The sequence below is a fragment of the Cheilinus undulatus genome, linkage group 22, assembly GCF_018320785.1.
Source record: "Cheilinus undulatus linkage group 22, ASM1832078v1, whole genome shotgun sequence".
In the NCBI taxonomy this organism is placed as follows: Eukaryota; Metazoa; Chordata; class Actinopteri; order Labriformes; family Labridae; genus Cheilinus; species Cheilinus undulatus.
In genome coordinates, this window is record NC_054886.1 from 11,487,445 (window position 1) to 11,500,288 (window position 12,844).

At 40.4% G+C, this 12,844-nt stretch overlaps 1 protein-coding gene across 1 annotated transcript in view; it reads left to right on the forward strand.

Annotated features, from left to right (window-relative positions):
* The first annotated feature begins 445 nt into the window (after positions 1-445).
* plcb3 (phospholipase C, beta 3 (phosphatidylinositol-specific)) overlaps positions 446-12,844 on the forward strand; it is an 85,188-nt gene continuing 72,789 nt past the window's right edge. Inside the window, exon 1 of the mRNA XM_041778988.1 lies at positions 446-1,064. Coding sequence (XP_041634922.1) covers positions 966-1,064 — 99 coding nt within the window. The 5' untranslated portion in view covers positions 446-965. The remainder of the gene's footprint in view (positions 1,065-12,844) is intronic.

Sequence of the window (12,844 nt, forward strand, 5' to 3'; positions counted from 1 at the left end):
CACTGTCTTAGAGCAGCTTAGAAACACAACAGTATCTCAGTCTCTGCTGCTTTGATTTTTACGATTCTTTTAAAAACCCGCCTCCTACAAGTTTGCCAGCATTTTAGAAGTACAGTTTAAGATCACTAAAGTGCACCTTTAAGTTTCATAAAAGTGTCAGTCTTTAAAAGGGATTTTCACAAATGTAAAAAAAACAATGTTTTTCAGAGAATGGGGGCCATGTGAAGTCCGTAGAAAGTGTGCATACTGTAAATATTAAGAGTCATGCATCCAGAGTTGTAGACAGAGGAACTGAATTAAAACACACCCCTTTTACACCACTCCAACTTCCCCCTCCTCTCTCATGTCTCATTCACTCAGCGCTATCTGACGCTGTCCCTCTCCCTCACACTCTCTCTGAATCTTCTCTTTTTTTTTCCACAGAAAACATGCAGGGAGGAGAGGAGGAGGAGAGAAGACGAAACGCGTTGGAGGCGACAGGAGAGAGAGGAAGCAGAGAAAGTTGGTAGAGGAGAGGAGAGGAGAGGGGTCGAGCAGATGGGAGGAAGGAAGAAAAGGATCTCTCCGCAGGCTCAAGTGCGCGATTAAAGGATCCTGCACAAATAAACAAATATATGAATCAAAAGGCAGGAATTGAAAGGGGACTTGAAGGCGCGTCACCGCGTTGTTGCGTGGACGCGGACAAGACAGCGGCGTTGCGCGCTGAAACACCAAACTTCAGCCTTTCTGGATTTTACTCCTCATGTTCTTCAAACTTTCGCTGAGGTTCACTAACTTCTAAGGACGCTGTCTTTAGAAACCTCCCCTCCCCTCGTCCTCTCAATTAACCCTCTCCCCGGAAAAGCAAGAGAAGCTCCGGGGTGGAAGTGGAGGAAGGACGGAAGAGCGTCGTTGTTCCTTCCGAGGAGTCCAGCTCGCTTTAGCCGGGGTTTAGGCGTTGGCACCCGGGCAGGGAGTCCCTCGCCATGGCCGGGGCCAAGCCGGGAGTCCACGCGCTGCAGCTCAAACCCGTGTCCGTCCACGAAGCTTTGAAGAAAGGGGGCAAATTCATCAAATGGGACGAGGTGAGAAAGACATGTTTGAGCTTTGTTCACAGGGTTTGGAACATGTGTCGCTGTTTATCAGGTTGTCTCAGTCATGAAGTTCTCAACTTTTAAGACAGCATGAGAGCTGACAGTAGGGCCTCTGTTGGGAAGTCACACGAGACTGTTGTTGTTGTGGTGGTGTGACAGAGAGACATGAAATGTGTGTTGGTGCAGGTGTGTCACCCTCAAACCCTGCGCCAACCACACAGGGGCGGTTCTGGGAAATTAGAGGCCCCAGTTAAAGATATGAGGGCTTTCTATAGTTGTCCTAAAGCAGTCAGAGCTAGTCAAGAAACAGGACTTAGCCAAATGTGTGCAAGCAGTCCTTATACATGCAGGTGGTGTAGAGAAGGGATGTATCTGATATGTCGATATTTACAAATCCTGCAAGCCTTTCAAACACACTTTAAAGTGTAAAAAGTGATGATGCATCAAGAAAAAGCAGCCCAGTCCAGCGTAAAACTTCCCCCACTTGTTTGATTGGCCAATGTTTGCAGCTCATACAGGCAGATTTTTAAAGGCAAAATATCAGGTGTAAGTTGCTCATAGTTCACTTTTAAGCTAATATCTGCTGATACTGATATCATGCTGATAATACAATGCATCCTGAGTGTAGCGCAGCGACTCCCATCTGATCACCACTTTGATGGCAAATCCCGACCTAAATTTCTAAAATATTTCAATCCCAACCAGATGTTTTAGGTTAAAAAATGGGTCACTTTGGACCTGACGTGGAACAAAAAATTTGCTGCTTCAAAATAAAAGCATGTGTGACACATTTTTTCTAGGCACACAACCATGACCCATTGAAATGGCTTCAAGACCCCCCTTTAGGGTCCCAACCCACCAGTTGAGAACCGCCAGCTTTTTCCTTGACGGACACTTTGAGGGCCAAACTTTTAAATAAACTAAAATCCTTTTAAAAATGGTTTATATTTTTGTTGATTTTAATTTTCCTTGAATATGTGAAATTTTTAGCCTCTAACAGAGATCAGATCCTATACCGCAGCCAGCCACAAGGGGGCGATTGAGATATTTTAGCTGAATATTTTTCATTTTTATGCTGTCTATCACAGGGTTTGATGCGGTGTAGTGATAAGTCAGAAACCCAGGCAGGAAAACTGCACGCCCAAAATGTCTGAAGCCGAAAAGTAGACTGTTATCAACAATGGGATGGACTCATGTACGTGTTAGTGACAGCGGAAAGGTGGATTTCTGAAAAATCGATGAAACATGAAGTCGTCCCTGACAAAACTGTTTCAGTTTCAGTTGTTTCTGGAGTTGTTTTGGGTGTTTATAAAAAAAAAAACTACCAATTATGACCACAACATTTTTTTTCCAAAGCACATTTTCTGAATCTAATAATGTTCTTGGGGCCTAATGTGGCCCTTGGGCTGCCAGTTGATGATCACTGGTATAGAGGGTAACTATGCTCCAAATCTCTATACAGGCGTCAAGGCAAGGTGCAACTTTAAAACAATAATGCATGCATGCAGCATGCTAAGGATGCATGATATTGGATTTATGCAGATGGCGATATCAATATTTAAATTTAAAGTTTGAAGGTGAACAAGCGTCAGTGGTGATGAATAAGAAAAGACTTCAGCTGATGTAGGTCTGTCAATCCAGCCTAAAACTCCACTAACTTATTTGTCCATACTGCTAATACTCACAGCTGATAAAGGCAGGTTTTTATAGCCAAATATTGGATGTAAATATTGGAAGAAATTTTCATATCTGCTGATACTGATATCATACCCGAATGCACACTACAGGTGTAAAAATAAGCTTTTATGCCACAAGTATTGATGGTTTTAATCATTACTTGTGGCACTTTACCTCAAAGTGAACCACTATTTTAAGGATTTAATGTTTCTGTTTAGATCTACCTTGCTATTTATGGACCCAATATGAAGGCATAGTGGAGCTTGTTGAGGTTCTTGGACTTGGCTCCTCCCATGGGAAATATTTGCAAACTTCGCATCATTAGACAATAATTACATTCCAAGCAGTCATCTTTATTGCTGAAATAACTTTTGATGCATACCTCTCTTCTAATGCGCATCTATGCCTTAAGGCGCCTTGGTGTAAGAGCTCCGAGGCAAGTGCCCTCCTTTGTCTAACAGTAAAACTGACCATGCAATAACAGAAGCCCACTATGTTTTTGAGTGAGTGTTAATCAGATACTCAAGTAGAAAATCCCCCTTTAGTTGCCAGCAGGCAGCAGGGCTTGAATGTGTAGGGTTATGCTGTGTTGAATTCTTGTCAAGCCGGTTTTCCGCAGGCTCAGGTTCAGTCTTACACCCTCCTTTTCACTCCCCTTTCTTTCTCTTCCTGCAGTTTCCCAGAGCATTAGAGGACAAAGCACCTGTCTGAGCGGGAAATGTGGAAAATGCTAGATTTTTAAGGGATTTTTTTGCAACTTGTGTTGCAAAACACTCAAAGAAATTAGCATGTTTTGTTTATTTTGCTCTTTGAATCAGGCCAATATTAAAGTTTGACTTATTTTCCCTGCTGCGTATTTCTGCTGCAGCATGTCTGGCAACCCTGACATGCGCCTGCCCCTGTCATTGACCTTAATAATAGTGCGTTTGTGTCTGAGCAGCCATCAATGATTAACTCAGTAGCTGGCTGCTCTGTAGGTCTGAGTCTCTCATTTGGAACTGCTTTGTTGGATTTACAATATAATTGCTTGCACACAAGTGTGTTTCAGTGTGTGTGCTGTATGGATCATGAAAATCTTGCAGGCGAATGTTCATAGTCCCTGTGTGGCTGTTATCATAATGACTCCTCACAGATATGAGGTCAGGTGTGGTGTTGACACTTGTTCAAGCACGCACACACAGACGTAAGAACAGACACACATGCAAAAAAAAAAAAAAAAGAAAAGAAAAAGAAGCACAACACAAGTGTTTCAAAGTAAATGATCTAATTAGCAACAGGGCTTTACACACATTAAAGCAGTGAATACATGTTTGTGTGCATCTGTTCTTGTCACGCAAACAGAGAATACCATGTCCCTTTGATTTCCTTTCTCTCTCTCATACACTCCATCTCTGTCTCCCTCTCAAAGGGAATTCCCAGGAAATGCTTATGGATGTGATTTAGTGTGTGAGCACTCAAAAACATGCGCTTGCTTTATCCTATCTTTTATCCGCTCTGCTCCTTTATTTGCTATTTCCCCTCTAAAAATCAACAAATGAATTATGGAGGATAAATGGAGGGAGAAAGAGAGAGCGCTGTTCAGGAAGAGGAGGGATGTCGGCGAGATAAGAGACAGAGAGAGAGTAAATACGAGTTTGTAAAAGTGAACTGTGTGCAGCCTACTTCTTGCGTTCGAATGCCTCAATTCATAAACTTTTGTATAAAGATATAGTTGGAACTTCACAGATCTTCAATGCTGGTTAATTTAAGAGACTGTGAGATTCCAAAGATTATGTAGTGTAAGCAGAATCCAGATCCCCCTGTAAATCATGTGCAGCTTGTGCAAGAAGAATGATTGCAGGATCGATTCAGTGAAGTTATTTAACACATTTTTTCGCCGTGCTTCACAGGATGAGTTCCAGATCCTCACATGAAGTCTGACTATATTTGCCAGAATCCAGGAGCAAAACATCTGGATTCTTTTATCTTCTTTGCACATTGAATTAGTGATGAAACATCACAGTCTATCTGCAGAAATGAACTTTGAAAAAATAACACTTGATGAGCCTTTTGTGGTTTTAAACATGGCACAGTGCTAATCATTTTCTGGGTCCAGCTACATAAATACAAGATTAGGTTCTTTTCTATGCAGATGACACATAAATCTCTGTTAAAATTGCTACATTTTTAAAATTTTTGTTTTATCAAGTTCAAAAAAATCCTTAACCACAATTTTTTTAATGAACAATGCTGCAGTTTGAAACCCAAATAGAATAAACATAGTTGAACAAAGAGACGGGACAAAACAACCATGTTTTAGGCCCCATCCACACGGAGACAAATTCGGGAGTATTTGCAAAATTTTTTTGTTGTATCGGCGTTTCATCCACACGGAAATGGCATTTTGGGTGACTAAACGATACTTTTTGAAAACGGGTCCCAGAGTGCATGTATCCTTACATGACTACCGTTTCGTCTCCGTGTGGACGGCTGACTGTCTCTTTCTTGAAACGATTACGTCACACACAGTGTAGCTCCCTTAAGACGCCCATGAAGGTCTGGCCAACACAACAAGGCCAATTGCACGGTTGTGTTTGTGCTGCAGAAGCTACTGAGCTTTTGATAGCTTTTACAGCAAAATCTGATGCTTCTTTACCACCATCACGAAAACAGACATACTAGATGTTCTTAAATCCAACGTGGAGAACAACCAGAACGGCAACTAGAAGAAAGTTTGTGTCAGTTTTCTGTGATCTTCTTCTCTCTTTTGGCACATTTCTGTGGCAGCGTTACAGCGCCACACAAAGGCTTGGCATATGTACTACAGCATTTTCAGTCATTTTCAGCGGTTCCTATTTCCTGAAATGATTCCGTCTTTACAGAAAACTTTTTCAAAACAAAACGGCAATATATCGTTTTCATCTCCGTGTGGACGGGGCCTTAAAGGCTCATCATTACAGAAGGACATGCATACACTATTTCATATCATTTTTCCCAAGACAGCATGGAAATTTGTTAATGTCTCTGGGAATTTCCCCATTATCTGGGGAAAATTAGCTTTGCTATGCAAAGAAAATGCAGAAAATAAGTAAAAATTTACTCATTATAGTAAACCTCAAAGATACAGATCATAGCTGGACATTGAAAATGGGCTCAGAGTGGCAATCTCAGATTGGAAATTTCATGTTCCAGTTCCCGTTGTGTACTTTTCTTCTTCACTACCGGAAAACAGGGCATGCGCGAGCCACCATTTTCAGAGCAATGAAGAATAACCTAAGGACGGACCACAGCTGCAGAGTTTGGAGACTGCATGACAATTATTATTCTCTGTATGTGTTTGTTAAAAAAACCTTCCAGACTGCCGTTGTGGTAAACGACTAGAAATGACACAGTCTATTTAAAGTTAAATAACTTTCAACCATAAATTGAAGCCTCTCTTTGATTTTAATCTCGAAGCTAGCCGTTGTGCTGCCCATTGACGCTATTCATGCCTTAGAATCCCTTATGGCAGCGTTTCTAGTGAGCCTGGAACTTTGGTTGCTTTTTAGGTCTTTAAAGATCAAATCTACACCAGTAGACCCAATATTGAATGTCTTTTTATCTATTCAAATCAATTTTCATTCATTTATTACTGCTAGCTTGAATGCTAACGTCATATTGTTTTCCCCTGTATAAGGGTCTGTCAACCAGTAGCGGGCTGTTCCGTCGTCACGTCATGCTGCCCGAATAAAACATAATGTTGAGGAAGAGTGAGAGAGCCTGTGATGTGGCCCCCTGTGTTGTTGTTTTGATATTAAGCAGTAAAACTCACAATAATCAGCAGGAAAATAACTTTAAGGGTCACAGAAAGGCTGCACATTCTGATTCTATTTGTTGAGCCATGTTCTGAGTCAACTGTAGGGCTAAAATAATGTGCTAGTCTTCCACAGTACAGTCAGTCCAGAAAGTTTGCACCAGTATTGGATCGGTACTCGGTATCAGCTGATACCCAGCGCTCTGGTATCAGATTCGATATCTGATTTTCTTATTTGCTCTTAGATTTGACAATAACTGCATCCCAAATGTAAGCAATTAATGAGTTATAAAGCCGAATAATTATTAAAGCACTTAAACAGTAGCATAAGATGAGCTCAGCGGCCTCAGCAGCACTCAAGCATACTATATTTATACCTATTGCCATGCTCTTTATCTAAAGAGGCTCTTATTATCTTTCTTACAATAAACAGGACCAGCATGGCAGCACTGAGCTCTAGTTTACTTCTTAACTAAATAGTACAACATCCTCGTTAACTGTAGCATTACATAGAGCCTGACTTTTCTGTCTATGTGTTCCTGTAAAGCGTCCTTGGGTTTCTTGAAAGGCGCTATATAAATTCAAGATATTATTATTATTATTATTATTTTCAACACTGACATGACACTTGATTGCTTGCAGTGTTTTCCAAGCTTGTAAAATATTCCAAAGCCAGTCTGCATGACACAAAAGTGCAGTTTGTGTAAGAACACGTCAGACTCAGGGGACACTGGTTGTCATCCAGTTGGAAGTGGGCATGACTCAATCTGGCTCTGTTGACCAGAAATCATAAGAAATTAACCCAAATAATGCTGACGGAGTAATTGATCAACTCTAAGTAAGATGATGAGAATATACTGCACTGATGACATAAAGTAAATTCATATATTCAGAGTAGAGCTGAACGATTTGTAAAAAAAAACCTAATTGCGTTTTTTCCCCCATATATTGCGATTTCATATGCGATTATTCTTGGGTTCATCTTTTGTATTTTTCGACAAATTCAAGCGATGAATAATTCCATAAAAAAGACCATATGTATTGAAAACAATGAAATTATTTCTGAGGCAATCAATCCATAGTAGCATGAATCTGAATAATGGGGTGCAACAAGCTTTAAGTTTTAAAGGAAGTGGCTGGGGTGGGGGAGGTGACACTTGCTACCAGCTGATCACAGCTGGGGTATGACTTTCATAAAGTAACACTAGGCTTCATCAGTTTTAGATAGAATGAGCTAACTATTTTTGCTTGTATTGCAAATGCGATGTCATTTGTTTTGTTTAAGGGCATGATCACTTTTATGTCACTCATTTTGATTGCGAAAAACATACATAAAACACAAAAAGGAGGATTTTTTGTAACCCATTATAAGAAATTGAAACTTGAATGTTTGCATAATGTGCATAAAACATGCAAAAAATTGATTTGTTAAGCTGGTATTTTGATACATTTCACGTTAAAGAAATACCGCAACTTCTGCAATTTGAAAATTGCAGCAGGCCATATTGCTAGTTAATGTAATTTGTGATTAATTGTTCAGCTGTAATTCAGAGATGGTCTTTGTTCTTACAGGGACTTTGACTTATCAGCTGTTGTCTTTAAAACTTGCTGTTTTTTCAGCACTTTGCAAAGTGCAGATTTAGGGCACACAAACAGATGCATTTACACACTAAAAATGCCTAAGGGCCGTTAGTTTCAGTTTGCTTAAAAAAAACACATTTGACCTCTTCCTTCACTCTTCATCTATTCCCTACTTCCTCCCTCTACATGGCACAGTTCTTCTTCTGCCTTTCTTTCCCTCAATTCCCCTTCATCCTGGAGTCTTTACTTTTTAACCCTATTCTTATGTCACTGAGCTGCTGCTGTCATGTACTGTAGGCCCATAAAATGACACACATGCACCCACACTTAGTCATGCTGGGTGGGTGTGTATGCTCCAAACTGACTGTCTCCCCACCGTGTTTCAGCGTGCGCTCATGTATGCATGTGCGGTTGTTTTTGTTCAGGGTTGTGTGTTACACGTCCAATGACTTCCTGTTGGAGCTTGTTGTGAGGCTCCAGAGCCCAACGATTTCCCTCCTCGTCTCTCCCTCCCTATCTCCCTCCGTCTGCTGCCGCTACGCCCTCTGCAGCGCAGCCGCAATTCAATTTAGAAGAATTCCAAGTGGAATTCAGTTAAAATTCCTCCCAAACAACCAATTAACCAAACGGAGACAGACAGCTTGTCTACTGAGCAGCTCCACTTCCTGTTGGAGACTTGATATCATTCAGAAAGTGGAAGAAAGTTGAACTTGAACATTTCCATGCTTTGGTCCGATTACATCTGCACCTGCTACTCAAAAACTGCTAGGCTTATTAGAGTTACACATAGTTGATCAGTGATTGGACAGGACTGAGGGATCTAAGAGCAGGCGTTCAAATGCCTGTGTGGAGCATGATGAACCATTAAATGTAGCATTTCTGGATTGTTGTTGTTGTTGTTAGGTTAGGATTGTAATGTCAGACCTCGCAAGCTGCACCACAGTTCACTCAGAGGAACTGAAAACTATAATTATGGAAACAGCTGAGGACACCGAACACTTTCTGCTGCTTTTTTTTGTTTTTAAGTACCGTGCTGTCACACCAAACTGACTGCAGACACTTGTTCTTCTTTCTCAAATATCCTGACTCTCCACTTTTGAATCATTTTCCCCTCCTCATCTCCTTCAGAGTTACTCTCTTCAACCTGCTGGATTCTGAGTAATGTATGTAGGACTCATCTTGATGTCATATTTTGGTGCATCTGAGTCTACTTAAACATAATTATAGTCTGTGATCTTACGCCTCTTATAGTAAAGCAGTTTCAAAAAGAACAGTCTGGCATTGTGGGAAATTGGCTTAGCCTCTCTGTTTATGGGAGTAAAATAAGGACACCGCTCATGCATTTACAGTAGCTGTCAAGACAGCAGTGAAGTAGTTCAGGTTAGCAAAATCTATTTTAAAAGAAACAACTGAAGAAAGGGAAATTTTCTGGTAAAGTGACACCCAGATATCTTTATGGAAAAAAATGTGAAATTTGAAGCCAAAAGTCAGTTGTCTGTAGGGTAAGGTATTTATCAGGTAATCTTAATTCACAGGTATTAGCTCTCTCTGACAATTAGTATGTTGCCTAAGTCAAAATCAAACCAAACTTCATCCAAGCATCTTTTGGGCAGTCTTTCTCTTAAGCATTTAGTCTGGTCTTATGCACATTGTGTATTTAATGGGAGCTAGTGTTGTTCGTAAGCATGCAAGATAAGTTAACTTTTCAAAACATGAATGTGAGTGTAGTTCAGTCAAAAGCTTCTTATAACACAAGAAATGGAAAAACATGTCTGCTCAGAGCTGCAGTCAGATCTTGCTGCACCTGTGTCTGTATCATGTCTGTCAACTCTTTCCAGGCTGCCACGATAGGATGGCTAACTTTTCAAAGTAAAAGCCTGATCACTTGTGGTGAGACAACCTGCGTTTTCATATGGTACTTTTATTCTGAAGTGTGTCAAAGAAAGTTCTTCTGTTGTTGCAGTAGCTTGCAAAGTTGTTGTTGTATGTTTATTCGTACCATACCGATTCGGCACAGGTCTCCCGGTACGGTACAGACCTGTACTGAATGGATACATGTGGAATGACGCTCACATACAGACAGAAAACCAGAGGGCAACTCACTGTCACACTGTCCTGGCAACCACACAACCCCAGCAAAACAGCAACAGCCTCAATATTCCCAGATAAAAGTGTCCTGTATAGGAACACTTTGTTGCCCAGTAAAATACAACAGTGGACAAAGACAACAACAGTAGCGCTGACATTATTCAGCAGGTGTGTCGTCGTCCAGTGGACCAATCAAAGCATTTTAAAAAGCGCCACTCGAACAAGAACATCACTGTAATGAGGGGGAGCAACAAAGTCTCACCTGCCGGTTGTGAATTTCTTATTATTTAAGATCGTTTGTATTATAACACTGGTGCTCTGGCTCTGTGAATCAAATTAATTCTACCTTCAACTGTCAGCCTCGGAGGAGGGGGAGAGAGGACTCCATCAAGTCTGAAGCTGCTTCATAAGTTATCCTCAGATTTCACATGGCTTTAACCTCTTTATCCGCCAAGATGGGCTGTGAAAAGTTCTCACAAACTTTGTAGTAGCTCCCATTGTTTAAAAAAGTTATCCAGTGCTGAAGTCCATGTTGAAGTCAGCAGAATAGATGCTGATTAGCATACTTAACAAGCTAATGCAGGATTGTATGATGATACATTCAAGTTGGCTGGGAAATTTTAGAGTTTCAAGAATGGGCATAAATATGTCAACATATCAATTAAAATAACCTAGTAATTAAAAAATGTATTATTAATATTTTTAATCATTGAAGAACTTTTGGAAGGAGGTTGCTGCATTAACTTGAATGTAATTTATTCAGCCTATTTATTTTAATACAATTTAATTTTAAAAAATTAAAAATTTAATTTTATTTATGCGCTTCAAAATTTTCTGTACCGTTACAGCCCTAGTTTATACATAATATTTTTTCAAGAACACATGTATGTAGGCCTAATATGTTGGGATTTTGTCTAGTTTTTCTCAGATATGAATAGGCAGGGCTGCCCTAGACGGGTGCATAACAACCCCTGTTGAAAAGATGATATGACAAGCTAATGTTATGAACCTTAAGTTGACCATAACGTTAGCTGCACTTAGCTTAGGGCAAATGAAGACTTCATATTAATCTTTATGTTGATGTGTAATCTCTGACGCAGCTCAATCCAAAGGAGACACTCTGCTATGCTTATGTGAGGTATAGGGAACGGGTTAAAATACACTTCATTTTTTAGCTTGTATTTGTCATCTAACAATGATTTAGCTTTATTTGCTATCTTTAAGCAGATGTCTGCTTTCAAGTCCAGGAAATGATCTTTTTATTTCTCAACTTCAGCTTTGTTCTAGTCTGTGAAGTTGCAGTCAACATTTTAGCATTTATCTCCATCTGCATTATCATTACAGGACTGCATTTCCCCAGAATAACCCTCTCTGGTTGTTTTCTTCATGCATGCTGGGGCTTGTTGGAGCAGCTCTCTTTTACCTCAGCTTTGGCCTTGGTAAACAGTCACTTTATATGATGCTGTGGAATGTTTTTATGATGCCACTGCACTGATAAAACATGATCTTCTTGTGCAGCCTTCAGTGATCCTTGCTCTCTTCATACAAGATAAATAAGAACATTATTTTCAGAATATCTTAACTTACCCTGTCATACACCATGTTGTATGTATTATGAGTTAGCAGATTGTACGTATTATGTGTTGAAAGGTCAAACCCAAGGCAAGATAGCTGCATTAATGGCAAGGAGTATTTCACACTGGAGATGTGACAGCCAATATATCAAAATGAAAAGTGTCTATCCTTAGAAACAAACCTCTTTTGTAAGCAGAGCTGCTGTGTCACTGTGACCTTACAATGGGCTCCAGTTTTATGTCAGTTTTCCTGGTGTTTTTTTTTTGTGTGTAAAGCATTGGATTGATGCATTTACGCATCGAGCCACAAATTGTCATTATCAGATCGATCTGAAGGATGAGAGGAGGAGGAAACGCAGGCATGTGTGAAGCTCTGACGCCATGCTGAGAAACACTGCTGACACCCTGACAGAGCGGTGAGAAACAAGGAATGGAGGGTTGGAGGGAGAGAGGTGGAAGGTCAACCACAGCCACATGTGAAGTGTGGGCCTGACATCTGGGCCGCTCCCTCCCTCCTCCTCTTTCACCCTCTTCATAATTTCAGTCCATCCATTATACATCTGTCATCTCTGTGGGTCTGTATCTGTGCATGCTATCTCTTCCCCATTCATCCCTTGTCACCTTTCTGTCACTCCTTCTTCCTCATTAGATTAGTCTCAGTTTGATTCTTGTCTTTGTTGTATTTGTTTCTGCTCCGTCTTCTCTCTTTTAATCTCATCTACAGTTCTAACCTCTGTCTTCACTTATGTAAGGTTATAGGTCTTCCTTTTTTAACCCAAAGGATCCAAAAATACCCTTATTTTCCATCACACTAGCACCCTTCTTTCAGATTTGTGGCCCACAAATGGCTTATTTAGTAGAAGAAAGGAGTATTACTACACCAATGTCACAACATTTCTCACTAAGGTGAAACTTTGTTGTGATATAGAGACAGGGCAGCAGCCATCATGACAGAGTCTGATGTTGAACTGGAAATTATGCTTGTTGATATTCCTTCCACTTCTAAATCATTTTTATGGCAGGTAGTGGAGAAACGGACCACAGCTGATGTGTTACCAGTTTGAATCAATCAAATAGTT